At 33.9% G+C, this 26,714-nt stretch overlaps 2 protein-coding genes across 9 annotated transcripts in view; one reads left to right on the top strand and one right to left on the bottom strand.

Annotated features, from left to right (window-relative positions):
* Nucleotides 1-26,714, top strand: part of CCPG1 (cell cycle progression 1) — a 66,881-nt gene that overhangs the window by 11,810 nt on the left and 28,357 nt on the right. For 2 of the 7 annotated variants that reach the window (XM_081048045.1, XM_081048046.1), the window contains 9 exons: nt 289-357; nt 2,529-2,649; nt 4,372-4,448; nt 5,685-5,889; nt 7,920-8,015; nt 9,773-10,024; nt 14,850-14,971; nt 17,416-18,824; nt 21,100-21,869. In XM_081048045.1, the coding sequence (XP_080904171.1) occupies nt 298-357; nt 2,529-2,649; nt 4,372-4,448; nt 5,685-5,889; nt 7,920-8,015; nt 9,773-10,024; nt 14,850-14,971; nt 17,416-18,824; nt 21,100-21,289 (2,532 nt within the window). In that variant the 5' untranslated portion in view covers nt 289-297 and the 3' untranslated portion in view covers nt 21,290-21,869. Of the gene's footprint in view, nt 1-288; nt 358-2,528; nt 2,650-4,371; nt 4,449-5,684; nt 5,890-7,919; nt 8,016-9,772; nt 10,025-14,849; nt 14,972-17,415; nt 18,825-21,099; nt 22,808-26,714 lie in introns of those variants that run through there. The other 5 variants (XM_081048049.1, XM_081048050.1, XM_081048048.1 and 2 more) reach the window with 4 other exon arrangements.
* The window catches only part of PIGB (phosphatidylinositol glycan anchor biosynthesis class B), a 30,484-nt gene continuing 25,623 nt past the window's right edge, over nt 21,854-26,714 (bottom strand). The window contains exons 10-12 of one of the 2 annotated variants that reach the window (XM_081048052.1): nt 24,606-24,819; nt 23,303-23,483; nt 21,854-22,227 (exon numbers count right to left, since the gene is read on the bottom strand). In XM_081048052.1, coding sequence (XP_080904178.1) covers nt 22,090-22,227; nt 23,303-23,483; nt 24,606-24,819 — 533 coding nt within the window. In that variant the 3' untranslated portion in view covers nt 21,854-22,089. The remainder of the gene's footprint in view (nt 22,228-23,302; nt 23,484-24,605; nt 24,820-26,714) is intronic. The other variant, XM_081048053.1, reaches the window with a different exon arrangement.

Below are 26,714 nucleotides of genomic sequence, written 5' to 3'. Positions count from 1 at the left end.
GCCTGGTCAAGTCTTACATTTTTTTCAGACCCAGCGTTCTTCTGAATCATTCGAACACTATGTTTGTCTAGACTATTCCAGCTCAGGAGGATCTCCTTGTCTTAAAAGTTTGGTTGTATTTGTTCACACGGGTATGCAATCATTTCCTCTATGGTAAATCCATGGGTAGGTTGTATCAGTTTCACCGGGAAGATAGTAAGCCACTTTTCATTATTGGGTCACATATAGTGCTTCCTATAGGATTTTAACAAATATGTCCCACCTGTCAATATGTTTTTATATTTGTAGACCTGAAAAATGTCTGAAAACTCCAGTGACAGTGAATCATCTTGTGGTTGGACTGTCATCAATCATGAGGTATGCTATGTAATACTTTTTATAAGGCCATTTGTAATACAGTTAACAGTGATGCAAACTGGGTTCTTTGAAGGCCAATTTTTTTCTACATTTAAGCGTAAGGTTCCATTGTCTATAGTTTGGACATCCCCCCCCCCCACACACACACACACATTATACTTCATTGCTAAAATCTCTTCATGAGCCAGCATCTTCTACATTATTTATTGTACATTACTTTCCTCAGCTTTGAGACAGTAGGCAAATATTTACTGAGGGTTTATTATTGGTCAGGCCTTGAGCTCTACCTACATTCTCATATAATTTTAAACAATCCTCTGGTATAGATTGTTTTCACTCCCATTTCATAGTTAAAAAAATTTAAAGCTTAGAGAGGTTAAGTAATTTGGCCAAGAATATGTTAAGTAGATAAACAGAACAGAAAAGAGCATGGAGAACCTGAGTTCCACTTATGATATGTATTAGTAGAACTTGACAGGAAAAGTACTATGGCTAGAACTCTCACAAAATGAATTTTATTATAGAAGTATGATGTTACACATTAATACCTAAGAAACATTAATTTATTTTCTCACATTGGTAATATATGTCCATTATAGACAAATTGTAAAATACTGATGAATTAGAAGGAATAAGATAAAAATCATTTATATTCAAAGTTTTAATGGATTTATCTATATTTTTCCTGTTTGTTTTTAGGATCTCTCAAGCCTCACTTATTTTCCTTCATTAATAAAGGTTTCAGATGGTATTTTTTACAATTATTTTGATAATTTAAGGTGTAGATAGTTGGTTTAGTCACATCTTCTAGAAAACAACATTAACAACAACAAAAAAAGATTGCTTTTTCCAAAAGAAAGGTTTAAAATTTAATAGCAGCAGTATCAGTTGAGTTTGAGGTAGTTTCATTCTTTCTTTTTTTTGAGGCAGTTTCTTTTTTTAATGAGTGACTTTTCTATTTTTAACCTGTTTTCTACAGAGCATAGAACAACTCCCATAACAACAACTTCTCCTTCAAGGATAATTAACTAGGAGCAAGGCAGCTGTGGGAAACCTATTTGTGAGGGCAGCGTGAAGCAAGGCAGCAAACCCCTCTGGTACTTAGCCATGTATGTCATTAGGGCATTCTGTATTAGAGATATCTCATCACAGAGTAGATTATATCTGTAATTTTATCCCTCTTCCCTCCATATCTAGAGTAGTTATCAAGTTCTACTCTTTCTGGCTAGTGTCTCTCACATGTATTTCCTTTTCCTTTCCCTTTGCCCCCATTCTGATACAGTCAGAACTGGTCTCCTCTGAAAGCCCCAGTCCATCCCTAACTTTGCCTGTGTTTCTACCATTCTCCTCCCACTTTAGGCAACCCCAAAGACTGAGACCTTTTGAAGGTCAGTCCTTTTGAAGATCTGAGTCTTCTGAGTTAATCAGGAGAGCTCAGACCTTTTGATTTCATGAATCAGTAAACTATAGGAAAAAGTGAGGGAGTAGCATGGGGAGAGGCAGAATCAACTTAGTGGTTAACCTTATTTTGCTAATTAAGGTACAAGGAAAAAAAATACCTCAAAATCCACTATTTTATTTAAAAAAAAGACAGACATCAAAGTAAGGAGGACAAGCTTAGAAGAATAACAAATAATGTAAAATTTTATAAGGAAAGTTTACTCCTTTAATCTAATGGGTTCATTTTAAACTTTGCCCTTAGTTCTTTTAGTTATACATTGCTGGGAATAAGTAGTTATTTACATGTGACTTTCTCTGAATATACTGTAAATTTGAATTTTGGATTTGAATTTTTTTATACCCCATAATATCAAAGTGACCTGCCGAGAGTAGTTACATAAATGTTGAATAGAAGCAAATTAATAGAAATAGCTAAATTTAGAAACTTATTCTTTGGGATTCAAATTTGTTGCTTGGGTTTATAAAATTAAGTAGTGCTTTCGACTTTTGGGCTGACTTACCTCTTTTTGAATCTAAACCTGTGGCTCCATTCTGCTATTTTCCTCCCTAGGCCTATATGGACTAAATTGAACAAAAGGTAGTCAGATTAGATACTATTCTCTTTGGACTGTGGTAGCATTTGGGACTTTTAATAATGGAAGCATCTACTTGTCGTCCAATTCTGCCTTGAGCAGCTGACAGACAAATAACCGATTTTCACTTTCCCCTAGGGGTCTGATATAGAGATGGTGCATTCTGAACATGGTACAGCCAGTGACAGCTGTGAGCTCACCCCAGAGTATTCATCGTTAGAGCAAGACGAGTTACAAGTATTGCAGGTAGAGCAGGGAGGTAAGATGTTTAAAAAGTCTGATTTGTTTGTTTATTTTTAATTTACTTAATAGGATGTGTGAGGAACATTATGAATCTTGACTTTTTTGTAGGTTAGCAGCTTTTCTGGCTAATCTAAATGATCAGTTTACTGAAGGACTAGAATTTTAGTATGGATTAGCGGGGCAGGCCTATTGAGCCCGGTGGTATCAACCTGCCCAGGGGTTTATTTGCTGCTCTAGTACATATTTGGGCCTCCAGGTAACTCTTTTGATATTACACATGTAACCAATAACTAAGTATTATTAATCGTGATTAAGACTAGTGATGTACAAAATTATTAAATCATCACAAGGGATTTACTAAACTTTTTCAGTTATCATCACACTTTGGTTAGAGGTGGTAAGTGGTAGTTAACTACTGTATTGCATGTGTTATTTATAATCCCACTTCCTGTGGGATTTGATGTCCACGTTAATTATATAGAGAAATATGACACCCAAGTAATTAATGCATACATTTATCTTCATATTTAAATTACTTCTTAAACTTTTTAAAAAATTACTAAAAATGTACACAGAATATTTCCCCCTCAGGAGAGCAAAGCAGAGGTGTCAAGACTAGGTATATAATAGTCATACCTGTTAATCTTGGTTTTGGCCTATGTGATTACTAATCTTGATTACTAATCTCATTTGAATAGTGTTTGTAATCTTTGGTGGGTCATAAATCTCTGAGAACCTGAAAGCTAAGGATAGTCTCTCCCAAGAAATGCATATACTCATGTATATAAAAAAATTTCCATATTTCCTCAGGAGTCCTTGGACCCATCTCTACTTTGTTGAGGAATTTTATCTTCAAATTTATATTCTGTTAGGGACTATATAACACACAAAAACAGGTTATTTTTTTTTTTTTTTGAAGGGGTTAAATTCTATGAAAAAGACATTCATGATAGAAATAAAAAAGATGAACAAAATAAATTTAAGCCACCTATAATTTTTTTTGTTTGGAGATAATTTCTATAAACATTTGGTATATGTTCTTTGTTATGTATGCATTTATATGTTTATTATATATTTTAATATTTTTAACTTCAGTTAATATTTTGTAGACTTTTACATTAAAATACAATATTATAAACATTTGTTTATGCTTTTTTTTTGAGGAGTTTTTTATAAAATATATCTGCTGTAGTGACATCTTGTTTTTTAGTATTCAAGTTCTTATTTTCTATAGTCTATTTTTTATTGTAAAGAATTTATAATTTGAAACCATAGTTTTGATTCTTGTGTTACCAGGCATCGACAGTCATTAGAATAGTGGTACCTTTAGTTTGAATAAACTTTAAGAACGCAGGAAATGTGCCATCAAGTATAAGAATCAATTTTCCATATTAACGCCTATTAACACCCACTGACAGCTTTTTATAAACACTTTGGATTAAGTGCTTTTGGTATTGTAAAGTAGAGATTATGTTTATGTTGAGATTGTATTTTTATAGATCTTAAATGAGTTCAGTTCAGTGTTTAAAATTATCCCCTAATAATTTCAAGTATTGAAATATAATTGAAATAATTTATTTGAAATAGAGATATTTTTAGCCACAGAAGAATGACTGTTGTAATTATATGTGTCATTAGATTAAATCCACTTAAAAAAATCAGGAATACATTTTATGTACGCAGATTATTATATATGTAGACTGCCAAAGTAATAAAGTGTAATTTTGCTTTATATCAGAGAGAAGCGAAAATGGCACAATGTTAAGGGGAGAAACTGCTTATCCAGTTTTGGAGGAAACAAAGTCAGCACTTGAGGTAAACCTGTGTTTTACTATGTGGAAATATGATAAACATAGAGAATACTAATTAAAGCTTCCGTTTATAGTTATGCATTCTTTGAATTATAAACAATTTTCATTTAGAATTTTGAGATTCCATAGATTGGTCTTTTTTTTTTTTAAATTAATTAATTAATTAATTAATTTATTTTAAAGATTTTATTAGGGAAGGGGAACAGGACTTTATTGGGGAACAGTGTGTACTTCCAGGCCTTTTTTCCAAGTCAAGCTATTGTCCTTTCAATCTTAGTTGTGGAGGGTGCCGTTCAGCTTCAAGTTGTTGTCCTTTCAGTCTTAGTTGTGGAGGGCGCAGCTCAACACCAGGTCCAGTTGCCGTTTTCTAGTTGCAGGAGGCACAGCCCACCATCCCTTGCGGGAGTTGAACTGGCAACCTTGTGGTTGAGAGCCCACTGGCCCATGTGGGAATCGAACCGGCAGCCTTCGGAGTTAGATGCATGGAGCTCTAACCGCCTGAGCCACCGGGCTGGCCCCATTGGTCATTTTTAAGGTTTTTAAAGTCAGCCTCTATTTTAACTCCTGATTGAGATGCCTTTTAGTTTAGAAAAGTAATTTCTTGGTAATATGTTAAAGACTTATTCATTTAACCTCTAACATAATTTTCTTTTTTTCCAAATATAATTTTCTTTGGAAATAGGTTGCATTCTTGAATTAAATTGAGAAATTAAGCTAATGGGGTGCATATCTAAAATGAAGGTTAGTTTTTAAAACTAAGAGCAAACTGAATCTTATCCTTTAGTGTTTACTGGACTTCTAGGTAAAACTAGATAGCTGGATGATTTTTAGGGCTTAGCTGTTGAAGTTTATTACATCCATAACCAGGAAAATTTTATCAGTCTTTTACGGGCTCCCTGACTACAGTTTCACTGAAGTAAACACATGGAACTGATAAAGAAATCCTCTCCGTTCAGTAGTCATTGGGTGGTAAAGGTGGGCTTAACTTTTGCAATCCACCAGGAGTAGGCAGCAGTTTGATGTAATTCTGAGAGTCACCAAGGGGTTTGATTGTGTTTTCAAACTAAAAGATGAAGCTACTGTTGAGTAATCTTTTCCTAATGGACAGGAGTCATGTCTTTTATTTTAAGCCCAAATTAACATACTGCCTAAGTACCATTATACACTTTGAACTGTGTAGAAAATATAAGGCCCTTAAATAATTGTTGAACTTACTGTCTCTGAAATTATGATTCTTTAGGGAGAGGAAGAAATGTCACCTGAAGACAATGTCTATTTTGGAACTGTCAGTGATGATTCTGATATTGTTACCCTTGAGCCACCTAAGTTAGAAGAAATTGGAAATCAAGAAGAAGCTATAATTGTTAAAGAAGCACAGAGTCCGGAAGACTTTAACATGGGCTCTTCCTCTAGCAGCCAGTATACATTCTGTCAGCCAGAAACTGGTAAGAACTATCAAAGAATACACTGATAAGAGACTTAAAGACTCCTGTGACCACATTTTATATAGTGGCTTGTTTTCTAACCCGAAATCTCAAGTTTTGATTATATTTGAATAAAACTGAAGACATTTTTTGTAAAATCTACTGTTACACTTACTGTTTTCCTAGACTCTAGGGCCTAGAGCATAGTCCTTTGTTATGACAATAAATACCATCTCTCTATCATTAAGTCTTATTAAAAGATAAAAAAAAAGCTTCAAGGAGGTATGCTAATGTCAAACATTTCAAACAAAATACACTGACGTTTTTGAGATCTTTGAGAGTGGGAGATTGACTCATTATGCCTAAAGGCAGGAGAATGTTAAGATTTTTACCTGCAATGGTATACATTTTATATTATAGAAATAGTGAAAGAAAACTTATTGAGTCTTTCAGGTTTATTCAATTATTAGTTATTTCAGCAAACATTTACTGAGTGCTACCAAGTGCCAAACAGGCTTCAAGGAACTGGGCGTACAGCAGCATCCCAAAGCCCTGAACTTTGGATCATTCATTTCAGACTGAGTTATGAAAATGTGCCTATTGTAAGTCACATTCTGTTCAGACAGAATCCACTGGAGTTAAAATGTGAGTTATTGAACTAATTCCGATCTCGAATTCTTTGGCTCAGTTTTAGGGACATATATAACATCTTTCAACATGATAGAAATATATTTACACACAAGTTACTGGAAAATATAACAAACTTGTAATTAACCCACAGTTATAACTTAAGTGTAAGTTGTGGGAGAGACACCTTGGAACACTGCTAGCGATTCCAAGAATTTCCTAATTTGATGCAAAAACATGAACATGTAGTATCTGTTTCAGATCATTTCCCTAAAGTTTACCATTCTTGAATATTTACATTTGCCAGAATCAGATAATGGAATTTCTCTTACTGAAGTTTAAGTTAATAAAATGTCCTGGTAGAGATTTTTAGCTATCTCATTTAATGAGTTATTTTCAGTTAGTAGTTAGTTTGCCTATAAACAAGAGCTTGAAAATACTTTATTCCAGTGTTTAAATACTCATCTGGCATTCTTAATGGTCACAGAGAATCTTCAGCCTTGGCCAGAATAGTATATGGAATACATTTATTTACGAGGGCTAATGTAATTGATTTTAGAATCCTTTTTTGGTCATTGAACTTTATTTTTTTAAATCTAGGATTTGTGCTATTCAAGTACTCCTTTTTTCTTTCCTTCTTTTTTTTAAAGACTGTTCTGGTTTGAGAATATCAGTAGGCCAGAAAAGGTAGTGAAATGAAGCAGGACTATTGCAGCAAGGTCCAAGCAGACATTTAAGAAATTGACAGTAAACATACTGTTAATATTTTTTAGAAACTTGGATACTTCTGAGCACATTATTCTGATTTTTACCTCCTTCTGAATTTGGACTTGGGAATTTTACAGATTCAGTTAATAAAAATATTTTAATAGGTATATTTTTGTCCATTGCTATTCCTCCCAAAGGAATTAATTATTTCAATAAAGAAAATGTGAAAAAAATAATAAAAAATTACTATGGACTATGTTGGACTATGTTGAAAAAAATTATATATAAAATCAGTTGCCCAGAGTTTTTTTTTCTTTCCTTTACCCCACATTTTCTTGGTTTGTTAATTTCTTGCTACCCATTGCTTGCTTATTTTGTTTGTTCAGAGCCCTTTCTTCTCCATCTCTGTAGGATTTTAATTTCAATTTTTTTCTTCTTCTCAATTAGATTATTGTGACAGTAATCTTTTGTTGATTTAAGAATGCTTCCCCACTCCCTTCATATGAAACTCTCCTTCCTGAAGAAAGCAAAGTTGGTAGTTGTAGAAAAGTTTGTATTGCATATATGTTTTTGAAAAAGGCATGATTGTTAGATTTTGATGGAGCACAAATAACAATGTTAAGTGATCATTAAAATAAGTATTTTCAATTCTATTTTTCCTTTTTATTCTTTATAATAAAGCTTTATACATCTTTTTTCCTGTTTATTCACAAAAGAAAGGTGGTGGGAGAAGCTGTGGAAGATTCCTGAATGGATAAGGGGATGGGATGATCAGCTGAAACACCACGTTCCTAGCCAACTCACTTTCCAAGGTGGTGTGACTAAATCTACCAGCTTCTCTAGAGCTGAGTGTGCCTAGTCACAATTACTATTTACTTAGTGCTTTAAAGATCTCTTGTCAGCTATGATACTCTAAACAGTGTTCAAAATTGATCTTGTGCTAAAGCTGCCTAAGCTTATTGCATGCCTTTGCATTGCTTGCATCTTGGACTGTGGGCCAAATTAAGCTTTAAAAGACATTTAAAAATAAAAATATTTCAGCTATCATGTATGGGTTAAAAAGATGGAAGCATTAGATAAGGATGTGGATTTACTAATACAGGTTAGGCTGGTTTGTTTATTTAGAATATATAATGAAGACAATATATTAATGTGGAATTGAAAGTTTATTCAAGAGATTTTGACAAATGGTTTGTTTTTACATTTACCCATCTTACTACTGTTAGAAAGTCTGACTTAAATACTCCAACTATGATCATGAATGCCTGTGTAATGCTTTGTTTAAGTCTTCCTTTCTTTCTCTTTGTCCAAGAAATGTAACCTCACAGCTGAGGCGACGGCATCTTGGAAAAACTAATGATCAAGAATAAGCAGATAAACATGATGGGCATAAGGGTCATGACCAAAAGATCTCTCAGTGGCATCTGTATCACTAAATATTAGGAATAGTCATTCATTCAGTAGTGCCTTCTGTCTTTGTGTTTGTTGTCACTGTGAAAGTTAACTGAATCCTCCGTGATCCTTCTTTAAAAAGTGTTGCCTAACCTAAGTCCCCAGCTTTCCTGTGGCATGGATATCCTGTTTTCTAAAGAACTGTTTTGCTTTTTTGAAGCATGAATGTTTGTTTTGGAGCTCTGTGTATCAAATTCAAGTTCATATTTTGTCCTTACTTTTAGTGCTTTTTTTCCTTCTAACTGGCCTGTGGGAATTATTACTGAGTCATCTAATCTTCTGTGTCAACGTAGTTTATTGACATATGGAACAGTATTAACAGATTATACATTTGAAAAAACTGAAGGTGATTTTTTTCCAGTGGATATGTTTCCAGGACTTGAGATTTCTTGTGAAATTTTTTTTTCCAATTTGTTGTTTACTATTCTTTTCATAAAGGAGCAGCACCAGACTAGTCCTTAATATCGGAGATAGCTGTTGTGTCACTTCCTCATGCTGACATATTTACTAGAGGGTAAAATTAATAACCTTCTAGTAAGAGTGGCAGTTGAAGGGAAGGGCTCATCTGACTTCTGGAAACCTGTGTTAAACTGTAGTGCTTTGAACCTTGATTGTGGGCTCATAGAATGGATGGGAAACTAGAGTCCAAATACACCCAAGAAACTTTTGGTAGTTACTGTATTTTGTAAGTCACAGGAACTTGTATACGTCCCTGTGCTCCTTAATTAGTTGAGTTTAAATTTCCTCTGTTTGAAACAATGAAGAGATAGTAGGTTTTTTTCCTTTATAGAAATACTATTTGTTTATGGCCCTAATAGCAAATAAATTTAATAGACTATGAAAATGATTGTTCTAATGATATAAACTACAAGAGAGGTTTAGGAAAACCAGATCTTCAAAGGCACAGAATATAGTTAACAGATTCTTATGTATCACAGTTGAAATCTGTTTATATTTTGGTATTATGTTGACAAACTTGAAAGCTTGAGTTTTTGTTTGTGTTTTGGCTGTCTTCTGTAAAAAAGGCATGTAGGGATGGCATTGATTATTTTAAATCACATTCACTGGGAAAGCTTTTCTAAAATTTTTAATATTTATATTTTTCTTTTTAAAATAGTATTTTCATCTCAGCCTAGTGATGACGAATCAAGTAGTGATGAAACCACTCATCAGCCCAGTCCTGCCTGTAGACGACGCCGTGCTAGAAAGAAGACTATTTCTAGTTCAGAATCTGAAGAACGAATACTCACTGAACAAGAAACTGAACCCTCTAAAGAGTTGTGTAAACGCCAATTCAGTAGTGGTCTCAATAAGTGTGTTATACTTGCTCTGGTGATTGCAATCAGCATGGGATTTGGACATTTCTATGGTAAGTATGTGAAATTTTGTTATGTATATACTGATGACATAGTGTAGAAGCACTTTCTAAGAGGAGTCATTAAACATATGACTTTGGAAAGCACACAGCTTGTTTGAGCCTATCTCACAAAGCTGTTTTCACTTAAATTAGGCAGTTTTATTTAAGAAATGTAAGAATTACTAGCATGTATTTTTTTTAAGGAAAAGATTGGAAGATTAAAAATCTCAAATGCTTACCATGAGGCAAATCATTTTAATTTATAATAACAATTAAACTAGTTTTAACTGTGACTTTATTGGGAGGATTATTTAAATCCCGGTTGAAATAGTTACAATTGAACTATCACAATAATTGGTGCTCATTATTTCTTTCTACAGGTTTCATGCAAGCTTTATATTTTGTGACATTCTTGGCTGCTTCCATGATTCATGTGAATTGAGAATTTGTTTCGTAGTTTAGCATTATATTTTGCTCACTATTATTCTTGTTAGTGTTTATGTACATTGATTATCTTCTTAATGCAAATCCTTTAAAAGTCCTGGGTGAAAAGAGGAAGAATATTACTTTTCATTTGGGAGCCTAAACATTAAATCTCATTTTAGGTGTATATTTATACAAAGATGAGTGTGTTTGAGAACTGAACATTTACACTCTTTGTTTTATTAGCATTTCTAAAAAAAAACACTTTATAAACAAATGTCTAGATCTTGTCAACTTCACAAATTTCAGTCTGCCTATATTAAGTACTTTAAGGTTTTTTTGCCTGTGTAATCTAGTTTAACTTTCTGAAATAGTCCTGTTTGGCTAGCTCCTTCTACCAATGTGTTACCTTATGTAAAGACTGAAGAATTACGTGTACCCTATATTGATTTGTGGAAAAGATACATTAGTCAACATGAATAATAGTAGGGTAAACTTAATGATGACAACAATACTTGTTTTAAGTCAGAGTTAGTAAAATGTGCTGCTTCTTGTATTTAATTTTATTTTAATAAAAATAAGTTTTCAGACTCCTGGCAAATGCCTGCTTCAATTTAATACTGAGATACTATAATTTGTATCCTTCTTTGAAATCTGTTGTAATGAGAGTTGACTTGAAATACATATTTAACTTTATTATCTAGCTGAAGCAAATGTTTGAATGTGTTTTTTGAGCATGATTTTTTTTCCCCACAGGTAAACGAGGTAACAGACGAAAAGGTCTTATCTTAATAATTTTTCCTACTAAAAAAAAAAAATTGGACAGTGATTTAATGTTAATCCAAACTCCACTAAAACCTCACCAATTGCATGACCTTTAAGTATTTTGTAGAAAGATCAGTTTAGAGAGGACTGCTTTCAAAATTGAGAAATTATTGCTGTTATTTAGGATTTTGGTTACTTGTAAAATTTACTTTAATATTTAAGTAAACATTTTCCTGTACTTTTTCGAATTAGCGTTTCAGAATATGAAAAGACTGGGTAATATAATGTGAAGTAAGTCTATGTAATAATGAGATTGGCTCAATGAATATACAAAACTTACCTGAATGACTTAGCTATTCAAGGTCACTATTTAAAGGATTTCACGTAAATTCTTAATTCTGGCATTAATCTCAACACTTTAAGAGCTCTTTAGAGTTGACTTCAGAGCCAGTTTGAATTTCTCATGCACCTTGGAGTCCTTCATTGCACTCCCGTAATCAGTCATTTCCTGTATTTTGCTGTGTATAATGTGCACTTTTTTACCCAAACTTGTGAGGGAAAAATAAGGATGAGCATATATAAGTTAGTACTAATTTTGTATCTATATAAATGTTTTTAATTCTTTTATTTATGCTTATGAGTTAAATGTATAACTCTAGAAATCAGTAACGATATCTGTATGAAAAATAATACCCTGAAATACGATCATCGGTTTTGTTGAACGTATGACGAACTTGCAACGACAAAGAGTTCTTAGCTATCTATGACGCATAAATATTGTAAATTTGTTACCAGTACATAAAATTTCTTGTACCTTGTATCTGTTCTTGTGTCGTGTAATTATTTGTAACATAAAATTTCTTGTACCACAATATGTTAAAAAATAAATGCTAAAATTCCTTCATAATGCAAAAAACAAGTACCTAAATGTAAACAAGTAAAAATTTGAAGTGAAAAATTAAAATGAAAGTTTTTCCCTGAAAGTTTGGGCCAAAAACATGGGTGTGCATTATACACAGGAGTGCAGTATACACGGCAAAATACCTTACTTTAATCATTTAATAAAAACGTAATACTAAGTGAGTCACTTAGAACATTCACCAATCTTGGCTTCATGTAAATTTAGAGTTTCAGATCTATCCTGGAAGGTGAAAACTAGTACGACTGAGGATATTAAAAGAATTGTACTATAGGTATTTGGGACTGCTTCAGGTTCTGAAAGTATTTACAGAAGTTTAAAGAAAAATCTTCATGTATGAAGCACCTACCTATCTTCCTTACTTTTTGTTTGCTCATAGACTATCCATATTCTAAATCATCAGTGGAGTTCAGTTGATTCGGTTTTCTCAAGAAGTTGCTTTACATATTGATAGCCTGCTCTGCTCTTCAGACAAGATAACAATATAAGTAGGTGCCACGTTATGTAGCATAGATACAGATTATAGCTCAAATGCTATGCTTATGAGTCATCCTGGAGCTGGTAGGATTTGAGTTGTGTCTGGTTTTATTTTGCTGATGCTAGCTAGGTGGAAGGAAAGAGGAACATTTCCAGTAACGGAGAACCTGATGACCTGAAAATAAACTTGGGTCGGTTTGGGAGTAGTGAGAAGACTGCCTCGTCTATAGCAGAATTGATATTTAGAAATAATGGAGTATAAGTTTGGAATCTGTGGGGTGCTATTGTATTATAAAACATTTTGGAATCTGGGTAGGAGAGTCTGATTTGTAGAGTGACCAGTAATTTTAAGAGGAAAGTACAGGAAGGAAAATGGTATGGGAAAAAATCAGAACAGTCATCTGAGAGGTTTTGTAGTTTTGATACTCAGTGATAAGGCCCTTAATAATTACAGTGATGGTGGGGATGGAGAGAATGCTGATGAAATAGGGGACAGTGAACTAATGAAGGATAGCAGCTTTGAACTGGGATACTTGAGCTATCAAGTATTTTTTAAATTATTTTTTAAATTGAAAGAAGGTGTGCTAGCTGCTTTACTTTTGGAAGTGGGGCTGTTACTGGAAAGAGTTTTGTTAGATGATAAATAGATGGTGAGATAGTTTGGTTTGTTTCTACCTAGCTTTATTCTAGAATGGTTTAGAGCAGCTGTTAAAGTTCGATTTTTTTTTTTTTTCATGAAGGTGCCCAACAGGCAGCTAGATATATTGGCTGGAAGCTCTGGTGAGGTTGGGACTCTATCTGCAGAAGCCTTACAGCAGTGACAGCAAAAACTGACAGTGGGTTAAAGTAATTAATACAGGTGGGCTTGTACACATGACCAGAAGGCCAAAGATGGTGCTTTGGGTAGTAACACTTTATAGTTAGGCAGCTGAAGATGTAGGGGAAGATAACAAAAAAACCAACAGTGAGATTGATAAACGCCACACAAAGACAGTCATCAAATATATGCTATGTAGTAGCATTGCCAGTTCAGATCTCAACACGTGGTTTTAGGTCATTTTCCAGTGGCCAAAGGAATTCATTAAAAAGAAATCGATTTTCTGAGAACCACAGATACATTTATTTCAACATTAAAAAATCTGAGATTCTGTTGAGTAATACTGAAACATATTTGCCATGCTTTTATAAATCAGAAAATTTAAGGAAGGAAATGAATACCAACAATATCAGCTGTTAAGTGGTAACCGTTGTCTAATTTGGCAAAAGTTAGTATTTTTCAATGTGTATTGAAATTAAAAATTAAAGTTTTTAGCAGTAAGAGAAGAAATAGTAAACTATTCTTAAATCCTTTTGTCACAAAATTCTGTGATGTCTTTACATAATGCCATGCCACTCAGTAGATGTAATATTAAGGTTGTCATGCTTTTTGCCTTATTTTTGATTTAGTGTTTTGTTTTGTTTTTCTCTCATGCATGAAGCATGTTGTAGCAGCATATGAACAGCATGTGTTGGCAAATTAACATTTTGATTTTTTAAGGTGAAAATATAGAGCGTCCTAGTTAGTTTAAGATTCCTTTATCACTGCTGGGATAGAGACAGTAGTACTTTAGTACAGACCTAACCGATGCAGGATTCTTAAAAGATTTGGGTTTGAGAATAGTGGGTAGTCACAGTTAGCCAATTATTTTCCTTGCTATACCTCTTCAGTTTGCATTACATCATTCAGGCAAGATACAGTGAGAAAAAAATAGACATTTTTGTTTTTATAATCTGTTAACAGACTCCATGGTTTCTCTTTTTCTGTCTGGGGGAATGTAACACTTTATGTACCTCAGAGATCCCTCAAAAACAACCATCTTGAGTGCTTTCAATATAGTAAGATAAAAACATTACATAAATGGTTTTCTTTGTTGGGGTAATGTGGGCTGGCTTGCTTGAACCAAAAGGATAGTGAACTGCTGAAATATTTCTGGGTGTGTGCTAAATAAAGTAAAAAATATATTAACCTACTTGCCCTGTTTTATTACATTAACATACATCCACCACCACTTGATAAATGACACCATGATATTTTACTTATTTATTATTTATATATTCAGAATTTTTAGAGAACTGTGAAATGCTGATGTTTTTAAGAAAATGATCCTATCTAGATTAGTTAACTATATGCAGCTTAAATGTTTATTTTATGTTTTAAAATATTGCTAATCATAACATTTATGTTATATGTCTAATGAAAATTTTTATTTTTAGGCACAATTCAGATTCAGGAGCGTCAACAGTTAGTTAGAAAGATACATGAAGATGAATTGAATGATATGAAGGATTATCTTTCCCAATGTCAACAGGAACAAGAATCTGTTATAGATTATAAGGTGTGTATTACTGATAAATTTTATTAAAAAATAATTGTTAGCCAGTAACTTTGCTATGCAGATACAAATACAGTGGAGATTAATAAATCAGTAATAATATTGATAATTATTGATTGAATACTTGCTGTATCCTAGTCACTTTTGTGAGTGTCTCACATACAGTATTTCTCTTATTTCTCACCACAGCCCTGTGAATTGTGTAAGTATTGACTTCATTTTTAAAGACTGGAAAGAGGTTCAAAAAAGTTAAGTAACTTTCCCAAGGCTAGCAACTAGCAGAGCTGAATTTAATTCCATTTATGTGACTTTGAAGATGTTAGTACTAATCACTTATAATTAACATTTTAAATTGATTTTATATATATATACACACATATATATATACATGTAAAACATTGTTACTAGTTACTTCATTTTTTATAGAGCTGAGCAGAACATTTTCAGTGAGAGAAAGAGGAGAGTTTGTAGCCTTTTAAACTCTTCCCTTAAGCAAGGGAAATAACCAGCATTTTTCCTCTGGTTTCTTATTAGTTCTGATGGAAGACAGATCATGTTATGTTTTCCTACCTAAAACTCCCCTAAGCCTCCAGCAGGACTGTATGGTTCATTCTGTCCAGTTGCCATGTTAATGTTTGTGGGTTTATGAGGACCAGCAAAATAGCTGGTCTCCTATCTAGTTCTACCCTGGAAAAGGGTGTGGGCATTGTAGAGAAACTCAGGATAGGAAAGTAAACTGTTCCTTTTTCCTTCAATTCCCCCAAATTTCCATCACACTTAATTTATGTAGGTATTCCTTATAGGGATATGATTGCATTTCTTTGGAAGACAGAATCTCACTTGATGTCTGAATTGTATTGTTTAGAGAGGGACTGCTGAGGTTAATTTTAAATCGTGTAGTTTTTCTTACCTTGATCAGATGATATTTTCAAAAGAGTAGCCGTCTTCTTCCACTCTGGTTTCTGATTCCGTACACTATTATTGGCTTTTAGGAGACTGGGCCTGCACAGGTCTTTACTGAGTCAGATCTTGCAGAGCTCTTGTTAAATGTAGCTGTTAAATGTAGTTTGGATTTTAAAGATCTTCATGGAAGACCTGCCCAGGACGTGCTTACCAGTCACTTATTCAAGAATATGGCGTTTACTGGATACGGAATATTGTGCCCTCCAGTCATTCTGTGGCCCCCTGTGCATTTAAGTATAATGCCTCTGTTCTATTCCACAGGCTACTTCTGTTGGGTAGATGAAACTTGTTTTCCTTCACACTGCAGATTAAACGACTGTAATGAAACTTTAAATTTCTCTGAAAATTAATGAGCCATCCATTTCAGATAGTTATTTTTCAAGTAGAAAATACTCTCACTCTCTTAAAGGACTTTTTTTTTTTAATTCTGAAAATCTGGTATTTTTCTGGTCTGATTCAAATGGGATAGGCATATCTGTGGTAAATTAAGCAAAATTTAATTATTATTTTCTGATTTATACATAAGATATTTTAACTGACTAGATAGGCTATAACCATTAACCTGTAGAAACATTAATTTCTTGCTGTTTTGGTTAAGTTTGTTACTAGTACATACATTGAAAGAAAAATCAGATCACTCGAGGCTACCTTGAACTGCAACAAAATTCTGTAACATGATTTCTTGTATCAGGGTGCTGACCTTGGAATTATATTGCTAATCTGGTAACGGTTTCTTCCGAAGATTATTTGAAATTGAGGGAATTAGTTATAAATGTTACCAAGACTCCTCTAAAGTGCAGGAGAAATTATATGATATACCAAAATTTACTTGGAGGTATTAATTTATATAGGACTAAAATGTTTCAAATAGGACAAAGATTATTGAAAATATTTTCCTTCTAAGAATGCAGTGAATATAAAAAGAATATTTTGAAGCCTAAAGTCATCTCTAGCTGTAATTCTACTTTTAAAGATAACCTCCCTCACCCAAGGATCAGAGAAGCCTTGTAGTCCTGCTTAAGGTCTCTCTAGAAGCCTTCTCAGGAGAGATTGGAGTCCTATAGTCAACAGAAGACCTATCTCCTTTTCTCCTAACTTCTAAATGGGCCTAGAACCAGTAAAGATTTTATACGACTATGGGAAACACTAATCAGAAGTACCCCATCTCTATTTTTAGAATCTTAGGGGTAAACCAAATTCAAGCTAATTTTTTCCTGCCTTTAAATTCTTTTTTTTTTTAGAGCCTTTAAATTCTTTGAACATGCTATGTTCTTACTTTGATGTAGCTCTCTGCTGTGTATTTTCTTTCATATGAACCTTGTGTTTTCCGTTTTTTTTTTTTAATACTGAAAAAACTACATAAAGGATAGTCTCTGCAGAAATAGACACTAACTATTCATGCAGTCTTTGTTACATCTTAAAGATTTAAATTCAGCTTTTAAAGCACTTGACATTTTTCTTTTTTCTCTTTCAAAAAAATTCAGTCACTGAAGGAAAATCTTGCAAGGTGTTGGACCCTTACTGAAGCAGAGAAGATGTCCTTTGAAACTCAGAAAAAGAACCTTAATACAGAAAATGAGTATTTAAGAATATCTCTGGAGAAAGAAGAAAAAGCCTTGTCTTCATTGGAGGACGAGTTAAGGAAACTAAGAGAACAGATTAGGATATTGGAAGATAAAGGGACAAGTACTGAATTAGTTACAGAAAATCAGAAACTTAAGCAGCATTTGAAAGAAGAAAAGCAGAAAACATACAGCTTCCTTAATCAAAGGGAGACTCTATTGGCGGAAGCAAAGATGCTAAGGAGGGAACTGGAGAGAGAGCGACTAAAAACCATGGCTTTAAGGGTGGAACTTCAGCAGTTAAGCTCTAGTCAGTCATATGGCAACCCAGATTCTCCCAATGTATTGACTGAGAAAAGGGAAGTAGAAAAATTACGTGAAAGACTCACTGAGCTGGAGCGGAAGCTAAACTTTGAACAGCAGCGTTCTGATTTGTGGGAAAGACTGTATATTGAGGCAAAAGATCAAAATGGAAAACAAGAAACTGATGGAAAAAAGAAAGGGAGTAGAGGAAACCACAGGGCTAAAAATAAGTCAAAGGAAACTCTTTTGGGTTCAGTTAAGGAAACATTTGATGCCATGAAGAATTCTACCAAGGAGTTTGTGAGACATCATAAAGAAAAAATTAAGCAGGCCAAAGAAGCTGTGAAAGAAAATCTGAAAAAATTTTCAGATTCAGTTAAATCCACTTTCAGGCATTTCAAAGACACCACCAAGAATATCTTTGATGAAAAGGGCAGTAAAAGATTTGGTGCTACAAAAGAAGGAGCAGCTAAAAAACCAACAGTTTTTAGTGAATATTTACATCCACAGTATAAGGCACGTACACAAAACCAGAATAGTAGAGGCCCTGCTGCGCAAAGAGAGGGAAGGAAAGAAAAGCCAATTCACTTTGAAGAATTCGGAAAAAACACAAATTCACAGAAGTGCAGTGCTGAGCATGGCTGTAGTGAAAATTATAATTCTTTCAGAAAGGCTTGTTCTGGTGTATTTGAATGTGCTCAACAGGAGTCCATTAACCTTTTTAACATGAAAGTGTTGAATCCTGTAAGGATAGATGAATTTAGAGAGTTAATGGAAAGGTACTTACTAGAAAGACTGCGTAGTTTTCATCATTGGAAAGAACTTGATCAATTCATCAATAAGTTTTTCATACATGGTGTCTTTATACATGATCAGAAGCTCTTCACTGACTTTGTTAATGATGTTAAAGATTATCTTAAAGACATGAAGGAATATCGAGTAGATAATGATGGAGTGTTTGAGAAGTTGGATGGATATATATACAGATACTTCTTTGGTCACACTTTTCCCCCTCCGTATGGACCCAGGTCGGTTTATATAGCACCATGTTATTATAATAGTTTTTAACAGTTTATAGATTGGATAACATTTTATCATTTGATAAGTTTCTTGGAATGTTACTATTTGTAAAGTACTTTTTATTTTAAAAAGTACTATTTGTAAAAGTACTTTATTGCCAGAAAATTTAGGATAAATTAAATTGACAGATAATTTTAAGTTAATAGTTTATTAAAAACTGAAAATTTCATGTAATTGGTTTGACTTGAGCAAATGGTTTAATTTCTACCTTTAAAATCAATTAAGTATATGTAAATCCTATTAGTCTATTTTGTTTTCATTTTAGTATATATGAAAAGATAGTCACCTTAAATGAAATTATTTTATTTTACTCTTAAATTTATTTACTTACTCTGGGAGGCTGGGAGTCAACAATACTAATTTCATTCAGATCTCCAAAGAGCTCATATGTAACAATTTAGATGTCCCACATATTTTTATTTGTGTATTCCATTTACCAACTAAATTATATTTAATACACTTACTACAGAATTATTGTTAATAATGGAGAGGCATGATCTAAGAAGCAAACTTAGTAAGCTACAAGTTCTAACATGTGTGCTTTATACGTAACTTTTAAAAATAACTTTGTATCCATTGCTTATCAGCTTTATACTCTGTAACATGAAACTTGCCTAATCTTCAAATATTAGCAATATTTTTATTTTTGAGATAGTTTTATATCTTTTTGAATAAATGTAATGTGTCTATAAAATAATGAGACTGATTCTGGTGTCTTTAGTTGTTAACCAAATATCTAGTGCTTATAATAAGCAAAGCACTGTGAGGCTGCCCTGAGGAAACAAATATAAAATTCTACCTGTAACGGAGTTCACAAGCTTTTGGAGAGTTAGATAAATTAATGAAATGGAGGTGTAGAGGCATAATATATAGTGGCCTCAGTCTGGAGATGTTTGAATAGGCTTCATGAGTAAGGTGGCCTTTGAACTGAACTACTTTTTATAAACTGGCTTTTGAAGGAGAAATGATTTTGCCAGCTAGATAAGGTAGGACATTCCACTCAAAGGGAACTTTGGTTTAGAGATGTGAAGACATGCCACTTTAAGGAGGCCAGGTAGTGCTAGAGTATGAATAGAAGAAAATACTCAGATCGTGAAAACCTCATTTAATGCTCAAAGACTTGCTTTGTTGCATTTTGGATCGCTGGCAGCAGCCTGGACGATTGGTTGGAACGTGTGAGGTTAGGAGCTAGAATGGGGTCTTTAAAACAATACAGACATGATCTGATCAGGAGGAGTGGAAAGGAAAAGACAGATTTGAATAACATATACCGTAGTAAGTAAAATTGGTAGTGTTTATGAAAGATGTAGAAAGTAACATTGATTTCCAGATTTCTGAGTTGGGTCACTAGTTGGATAGTGATATCACTAAGCTAAGGAATGCCAGAGGTTTTGGGTTAGGGGAATTGGAAATGAGAATTGTGCTTGGAGGTACCTATTGACATCCAAACGGAGAGGATTAGTTGGCTATTAGTTATCATATGACTGTCTTTCTAGCCCAGACTCAGTAAGAGGGACAGAGACAGAGACACTAGGCTGGAGGTTTTTAATAGACTCCTGGGGAACACCAACATCTAAGGGGTTGTAAGAAAAGAAAGCTGAGAATGACAAGACCAGAGAGTGGCATGAAAATTCAATGATCTCAAGTAAAGAAAAAAACAAAAAAAGGACTGGATTTCTTGGGGGAATTGGGTGGACATAGGTGGTCTTGTGGACTGTTATAAGTGAAGTAGTGACAAGCCTGATGGCATGATGGACTATGTTTCAGTGAGTGACTGAGCTTGATTACAGAGGTTGAGGAAAGAAGTAAATGTTGACATTATGAACTTAGCTGTAAGAGAGAAAAAGAGACTTTGTTGTATTTGTAAGAGATGTATACATATTCCTGCTGAGGGATGAAGCCATTGTGGAGGGATTGATTTTTACAGGAAAGCGAGAAAAATAATGGAAACACATCTCATTATTTTATTGTCACATTTCTGTTTTTTATCTGTTGTGTTTCCCTTTTTTGCCAGTAGTTATGTTTGTCTTTTTTTTCCCCCTATAGGATAAAAGTGTAATGATCTTTGGCATGGTTATACTAAGTTATACATCAGATTAATTTAACATCCTTTTTCTGAGTGTTCAGATAATAAATAGATTAATGGAGAAAAACATTAAAATTGTTTCTCGTTTAAATAAATTTAACTCTAACATAGATGAAAAATGTGTTTACTGCTTTCAGTCGACCAGATAAAAAGCAACGTATGGTAAATATTGAAAACTCCAGGCATCGAAAACAAGAGCAGAAGCACCCTCAGCCACAACCTTATAAAAGGGAAGGTAAATGGCATAAATATGGTCGCACTAATGGAAGACACATGGCAAATCTTGAAATAGAATTGGGGCAGTTACCTTTTGATCCTAAATATTGACCATCATAATTAAGTTAAATTAGAAAATTGTAACATAAATGCTTTCTACAATGTTTCGTGTTGAAACTAAGATGAAATTATCAAGATAACAATGTCTTTTTTATCATTTCTAAGATCAGTTTGATGACTATATTATTACTCAGAAGCATCAAGCAAAAGCTTACTAACTTGCATTTTTCTGTAGTTTAGCTTTGCTGAATATTTTTTGGCACTGGAGATGTTGAACTGTAGTTTTAAGGAAGCCAGGCATGCAACAAATTGTGTGCATGAAATGAGACTTCCTTTCAGTGTATGAGCTTAAAGCAGGCTCAAATTATACACGACAAAGTGTAATTAACACTGATATTTGTGTTAAATTTGCAGTAGAGCTTGAAATGAGTACATTATGATGGAATTTCTTCTTTAACATTTTATAATCTTACTTTTGCTTCTTGTCTTTTTGTGGGTTCAAGAGCCCGTTGACTTGTGAAGAATTTGCTGCCTTCTTATGAGCTTGCTGACTTGTTCTGTTGTGAAATTTCTTGCACATATGAATATTATGGAAGAAACAATAAAACTACGCCATGAGGAAAACTAAAGGTCTTTATTTAAAATCTGGCATTGTGTTAATATACGATTTTATCCTTTTTGGTATTTTTCATACATTTCCTCAGTAGTACTATTTGGTAAAGCAGTTCATGGTGGTTTATTGCTAGTTCCATGAATCTTACTCAGTGTTTACTAGAGTATTTTAAGCAGCATCTGAATATTTCTACCCAGCAGTACTATTTCTCTGGGAAAACTAAACACAGTTCAGAATTTCATCTTCTGTTGAGTTTCCCTTTTAATTTCCGTTCATAGACGTATATGTGACTTCCAGTTCGACCCTCTGGCAAGTGAGTGTGGAAGAAAACAGCAGTTCTCTCATAGTTTCTTGAAATTAGGAAAGCATTTATTTCCTAGAATTAAATAAATGTTTAAGTAAATAAAGTCTACATTTTGCTAAGTATTGTTTCAAAAATTTTAGAATGGCTTTTTTTAAAATTAAAGTTTAGTGGGGTGACAATTGTTAGTAGTTACATAGATTTCAGGTGTACAATTCTGTAATACATTATATCTCACATTGTGTGTTCACTACACAGAGTCAGTTCTCTTTCCATCACCATATATTAGACACCGTTTACCCTCTTCTAGAGACCCCCTCCCCTCTTACCCTCTGGTAACCCCTAAACTATTGTGTATGTCTGTAAGTTTTTGTTCCTTCATTTGTTTGTCTTGTTCTTTTGAAGCTTTCAATTTTATATACCACGTATCAGTGAAATAACATGGTTCTCTACCTTTTCTGTCTGACTTGTTTTGTTTAGCATAATAATCTCAAGATCCATCCATGTTGTCACAAATGGTACTATTTCGTCTTTTCTTACCGCCGAATAGTATTCCATTGTGTATATATACCACAACTTCTTTACTCAGAATGGCTTATTCTGATTTGCACCTCTACAACTTTTAAAAAATAAAAACAATGCGGTTTCTTATGTTAACTCATGGTAAGTAATATATATTATATATATGTATATACATATTACACATATATATATACACACACACCTGTACATAACTCTCTCTATATAGATATCTCTATATATACAGAGTGCCAAAAAATGTATACACATTTAAAAAAGGAAAACTATTAAAATTGTAATACTCAATATACACCAATCACTAGATGAATACAAGTCATGTTTGACTTCTGCAATACAAGAGGTGCTCAAAGTGTTTACCATCAGTGTCCAGGCACTTTTGATTATGGCGAACTGCTTGAGCAACGCTGACCAAAGTATCCACTTGTATACAAAATAGCACCCCCAGTATATATAAAAAACTAGGGCTGATTTTGACTAGGGTAAAAGACCAATTACAAAATATGGGGGTTAAAAGGGACCATAAAAAAGTTATGTTGTCTATTTACCTGAGTGTTTGCTAAACCTAAGGTGAAATAAAAATACCGTTTTCCCTTTTTTCATGTTTCCTTACCTCCTCCAAAACACTGAAGATGATCAAGTGAGTAGGCATTGTTGAATTGTTGGGAAATTCTTTATACAGCCAGTTTAAGGGATTTAGATAAAATATATCTGCTTCATCAAGATACTGACTTTTTCCAGTCAGGTCTGGGGGACACTGGAGAAATCTCATTGGAAGTGGGTAGTGGACATGGCTATGAAAAGAAAGTAAACATTATTGTTAAAACAAGTTTTAAAAAAAAGTGAAAGTTCACATTTCTCTTAAGATACATCATGTTCACATAACAGAGTATGAAGTTTGAATCTAAACTGAGTTCCAATTCAGGTGAAGAAGCAGGCCTTTAATGCAGTTTTCTCAAAGATGGAGAATCTGATCTTACACCATGTACCTGTGCAGCAGCAGCATTAACCCACAAGTCCAAACTAAAGCAGGAAGCTCCATTTCAAGGTGAGAGGGTAGGTCAGCAGCTTGGGGGACTCAGTATTCTCTAACATTGGAATGGTCTTCCAGGAATGTAAGGGGCCATTGGGATCAGGTTAATAAGAGAGTAATTCCCCATAGGTTTATTTGGTAAGGGAGAAAACTGGTCATAAACCACAAAGGATTGTTGCTCTCTTCCCTTTCTGCTCTGGAAGGGATGGATCACATCCTTAAATGACAAGTTTTTCCTGTGGGGTTTTTGTTTTTGTTGTTCTTATTTATATTATGTTCACCGATTAATATCCAAATAAGTGGTTTATTAATGGCATAGAAAGACTAGGATATACATAAAAAAAGTGGACTGATGAATTACGTCAACTTAGGCCAGTTACTTGGACCATGTAAGAAGCCATGTTTGTAACTTTGCCTCAGGAAAAATTAAAAAATACGTAATAGATATTTATTTTATTTATGAAATGCATAGAGTAACTTTACACTGACCTAATATTTCATGACTTTTACAATTTTGGAGATGACGGTCTTGCTTCAAGGGGAAAGCAGAAACAGCTGAGAAAAAGCTGGCAATAGTAAGATCAATGATAATTTCTTTACTAAGAATACCATCAAATAACCTATAAAATATTTTACACTATATTTAAATCAGATGATCTAAATGTAAGTTTAAATTTTTTTAAAAAAGGATATTAAAGTTAAAAGTATGATTTTCATTGACATAGTTCAAATGGTTTTAAAAATTTCTCAGTGAATAAATATGGAGTTTCAAATTTCTTATAATATTTGATCAATGATCAATTAATTTAAATACAGGAATCTGAAAGGAATTTTAAAGTCGTTTCATTTTCTTAATAGCATATAGTGGAACAACTTTTATTACCTATAAAAAGGAGTAGAGTGGCAAGGCATCATTACAAATATGGAAGCTGCAGATTTGTGGGGATTGTTGTAACGGAGTTCTTGAATGTGAGTCATGACATCAAGAGTGCCTCGTTGATGAACTAAACCAGTGTAGAGAGCGAGGAGCATATTTGATAAAAACAGGAAACTCAGAGCTGGTTTCTTCCATGTTTTCAGGTGATTTAGTGAATACCCTGCATGAAGGTAGACATGATATGTTTAATCAGAACATTGGCAATCTTGTTTTCTAGCTAAGCAAATGTTCACTGCAAATAAGTGTGTGATCTTTTGTGGAAGTGGCACAGCTGTAATGCTGTTATGGACAAACAAGATACAAGCAGTAGGTCATCTTTATAATTTCTCTGACCATTCCCTTTTATTGTCCATTATTATCTAGGTCTTGACTTTCTTCTAGAAAAAGGAAGTATAGTGGAAAGATGGCTAGGGAGTCCAGCAGACCCATATTTGAATTCTTGCTCTGGCACAAGTTGCTTTACTTTGCTGAGCATTAGCTTCCCCATCTGCAAATGGAGTAACAGTACCTTTTCAAGTATTAGAAAAAAAGGTATGTCTAGTGCCTGTCCTGGTACAAAGTAGTTGCTAACTAAGTAGGACTTTTATTTATGCCATTTACCCTCTTTAATCTCCCAAGCACCAGTAATGGACTGGGTACATACAAGTCTCAGTAATTCTGGGGGAAGTATAGCAGAATGTCCTCTTAGAGAAATATATCACTGGGCTCCTTGGAGATTTTCAGTGTTCACTATGAGTGGTGGCATGGATCTCTTTTTCTGGAAGAAGAGGAATTGTTTCCACTATAGAGTCGAGCAATTTGGAGATGCTGAACAGTTTTATAATTTGTAAAAGTAATTCTTGCGTGTGGCAAAAAAACTCAAAAATCTAGTAGAACAAACGGAAGGGTAAATGAAAAGTGAAAGTCCCTGTCCCCCACATGGTTCTACTCTAGCAATAGCCACTGATAATGAACACAGTAGGATCTGTTGAAAATACCATCGAAGAACAGACCTTTCCACTGGAAAAGAATAAGGTTATTAGTAAAGTTTCTGACATTAGGTTCGTATTCCACATGCACTGTCTGTACCCACGGAACTAGATAATAGTTCTTTGGGAATTTGGGTACCCAGGATCCAATCTGTGGCTTGCCTGAAATTTTAGCACTAATTCCCACTGAGGCCAAGGCACGTTTTCCATGACTGTACCTGGTTGACTGCTATCAGCTGTCTTAGCTTGGCTCAATCACTAAAGATAATTGAACATGAATAAAATTAATTTAGAACTTAAACCTAAATTTGTAATATTTTGGAGATGTAAATCCATTTTGAAATGGTAAAATTAGGAATGTACTAAAGAGAATGAGAACTAGAATTAGCTTTAGTAGAAATTGAGGTAGGATTCCCAAAATTCTGCCATCTAATAATTCCAGCCGCAGATACAACAGACCAGAAAAAACAACTTATAAGTAAAGTGCTTCACTGGAATGACAGGAAAAACTAAATCTACCTTGTGGCCTCAAATTACAAGAAGCTACATTAAAACCTACTCCAGCAAGGCCCCAGAAGACAACTGTTCTCAGGTGTATTCAAGTAAGTATACCCTGGGCTTCTAAAGTGGTTCACTCATTAACAATTTGTTCTTCACCAAAGGTTCATTTCAAGTTTTATCAGAGACTATATGGCATTAGGCATGCAATGATATAGGTGACTGATACAAAACTGGAATGCAAGGTGGTGAATGTAATAAAAATGGCATTCTGGGTAGAATGCTGCAAGAAAATGTGCTTGTCTTCCCAGCTTCTTCAGTGCTGAGGGAGGTCTTTTAGGTAATGCTTGCATTACTTTGGGGTGATTTTCACTTGGACGCTAGCTCATTTTAGGATGGATCCTTTGGGTGAGAAATGAATCTCCCTTTTTGGAGAAATAAAATGTTGGGAAGAGAAGGAACTGTTGAACAGTTTTGAATTTGAAGACTGAGGGTTTTCAAGCCATCTGATATCGAAGTTTCTCAAAGGGATTTCAGAAATTGGTGTCGCTAAAGAGAGTTGGAAAGATACAGCTTGCATGCTAGACTG

The sequence above is a fragment of the Rhinolophus hipposideros genome, assembly GCF_964194185.1.
Source record: "Rhinolophus hipposideros genome assembly, chromosome: 5".
In the NCBI taxonomy this organism is placed as follows: domain Eukaryota; kingdom Metazoa; phylum Chordata; class Mammalia; order Chiroptera; family Rhinolophidae; genus Rhinolophus; species Rhinolophus hipposideros.
This window is presented reverse-complemented; position numbering and strand designations above follow the sequence as displayed.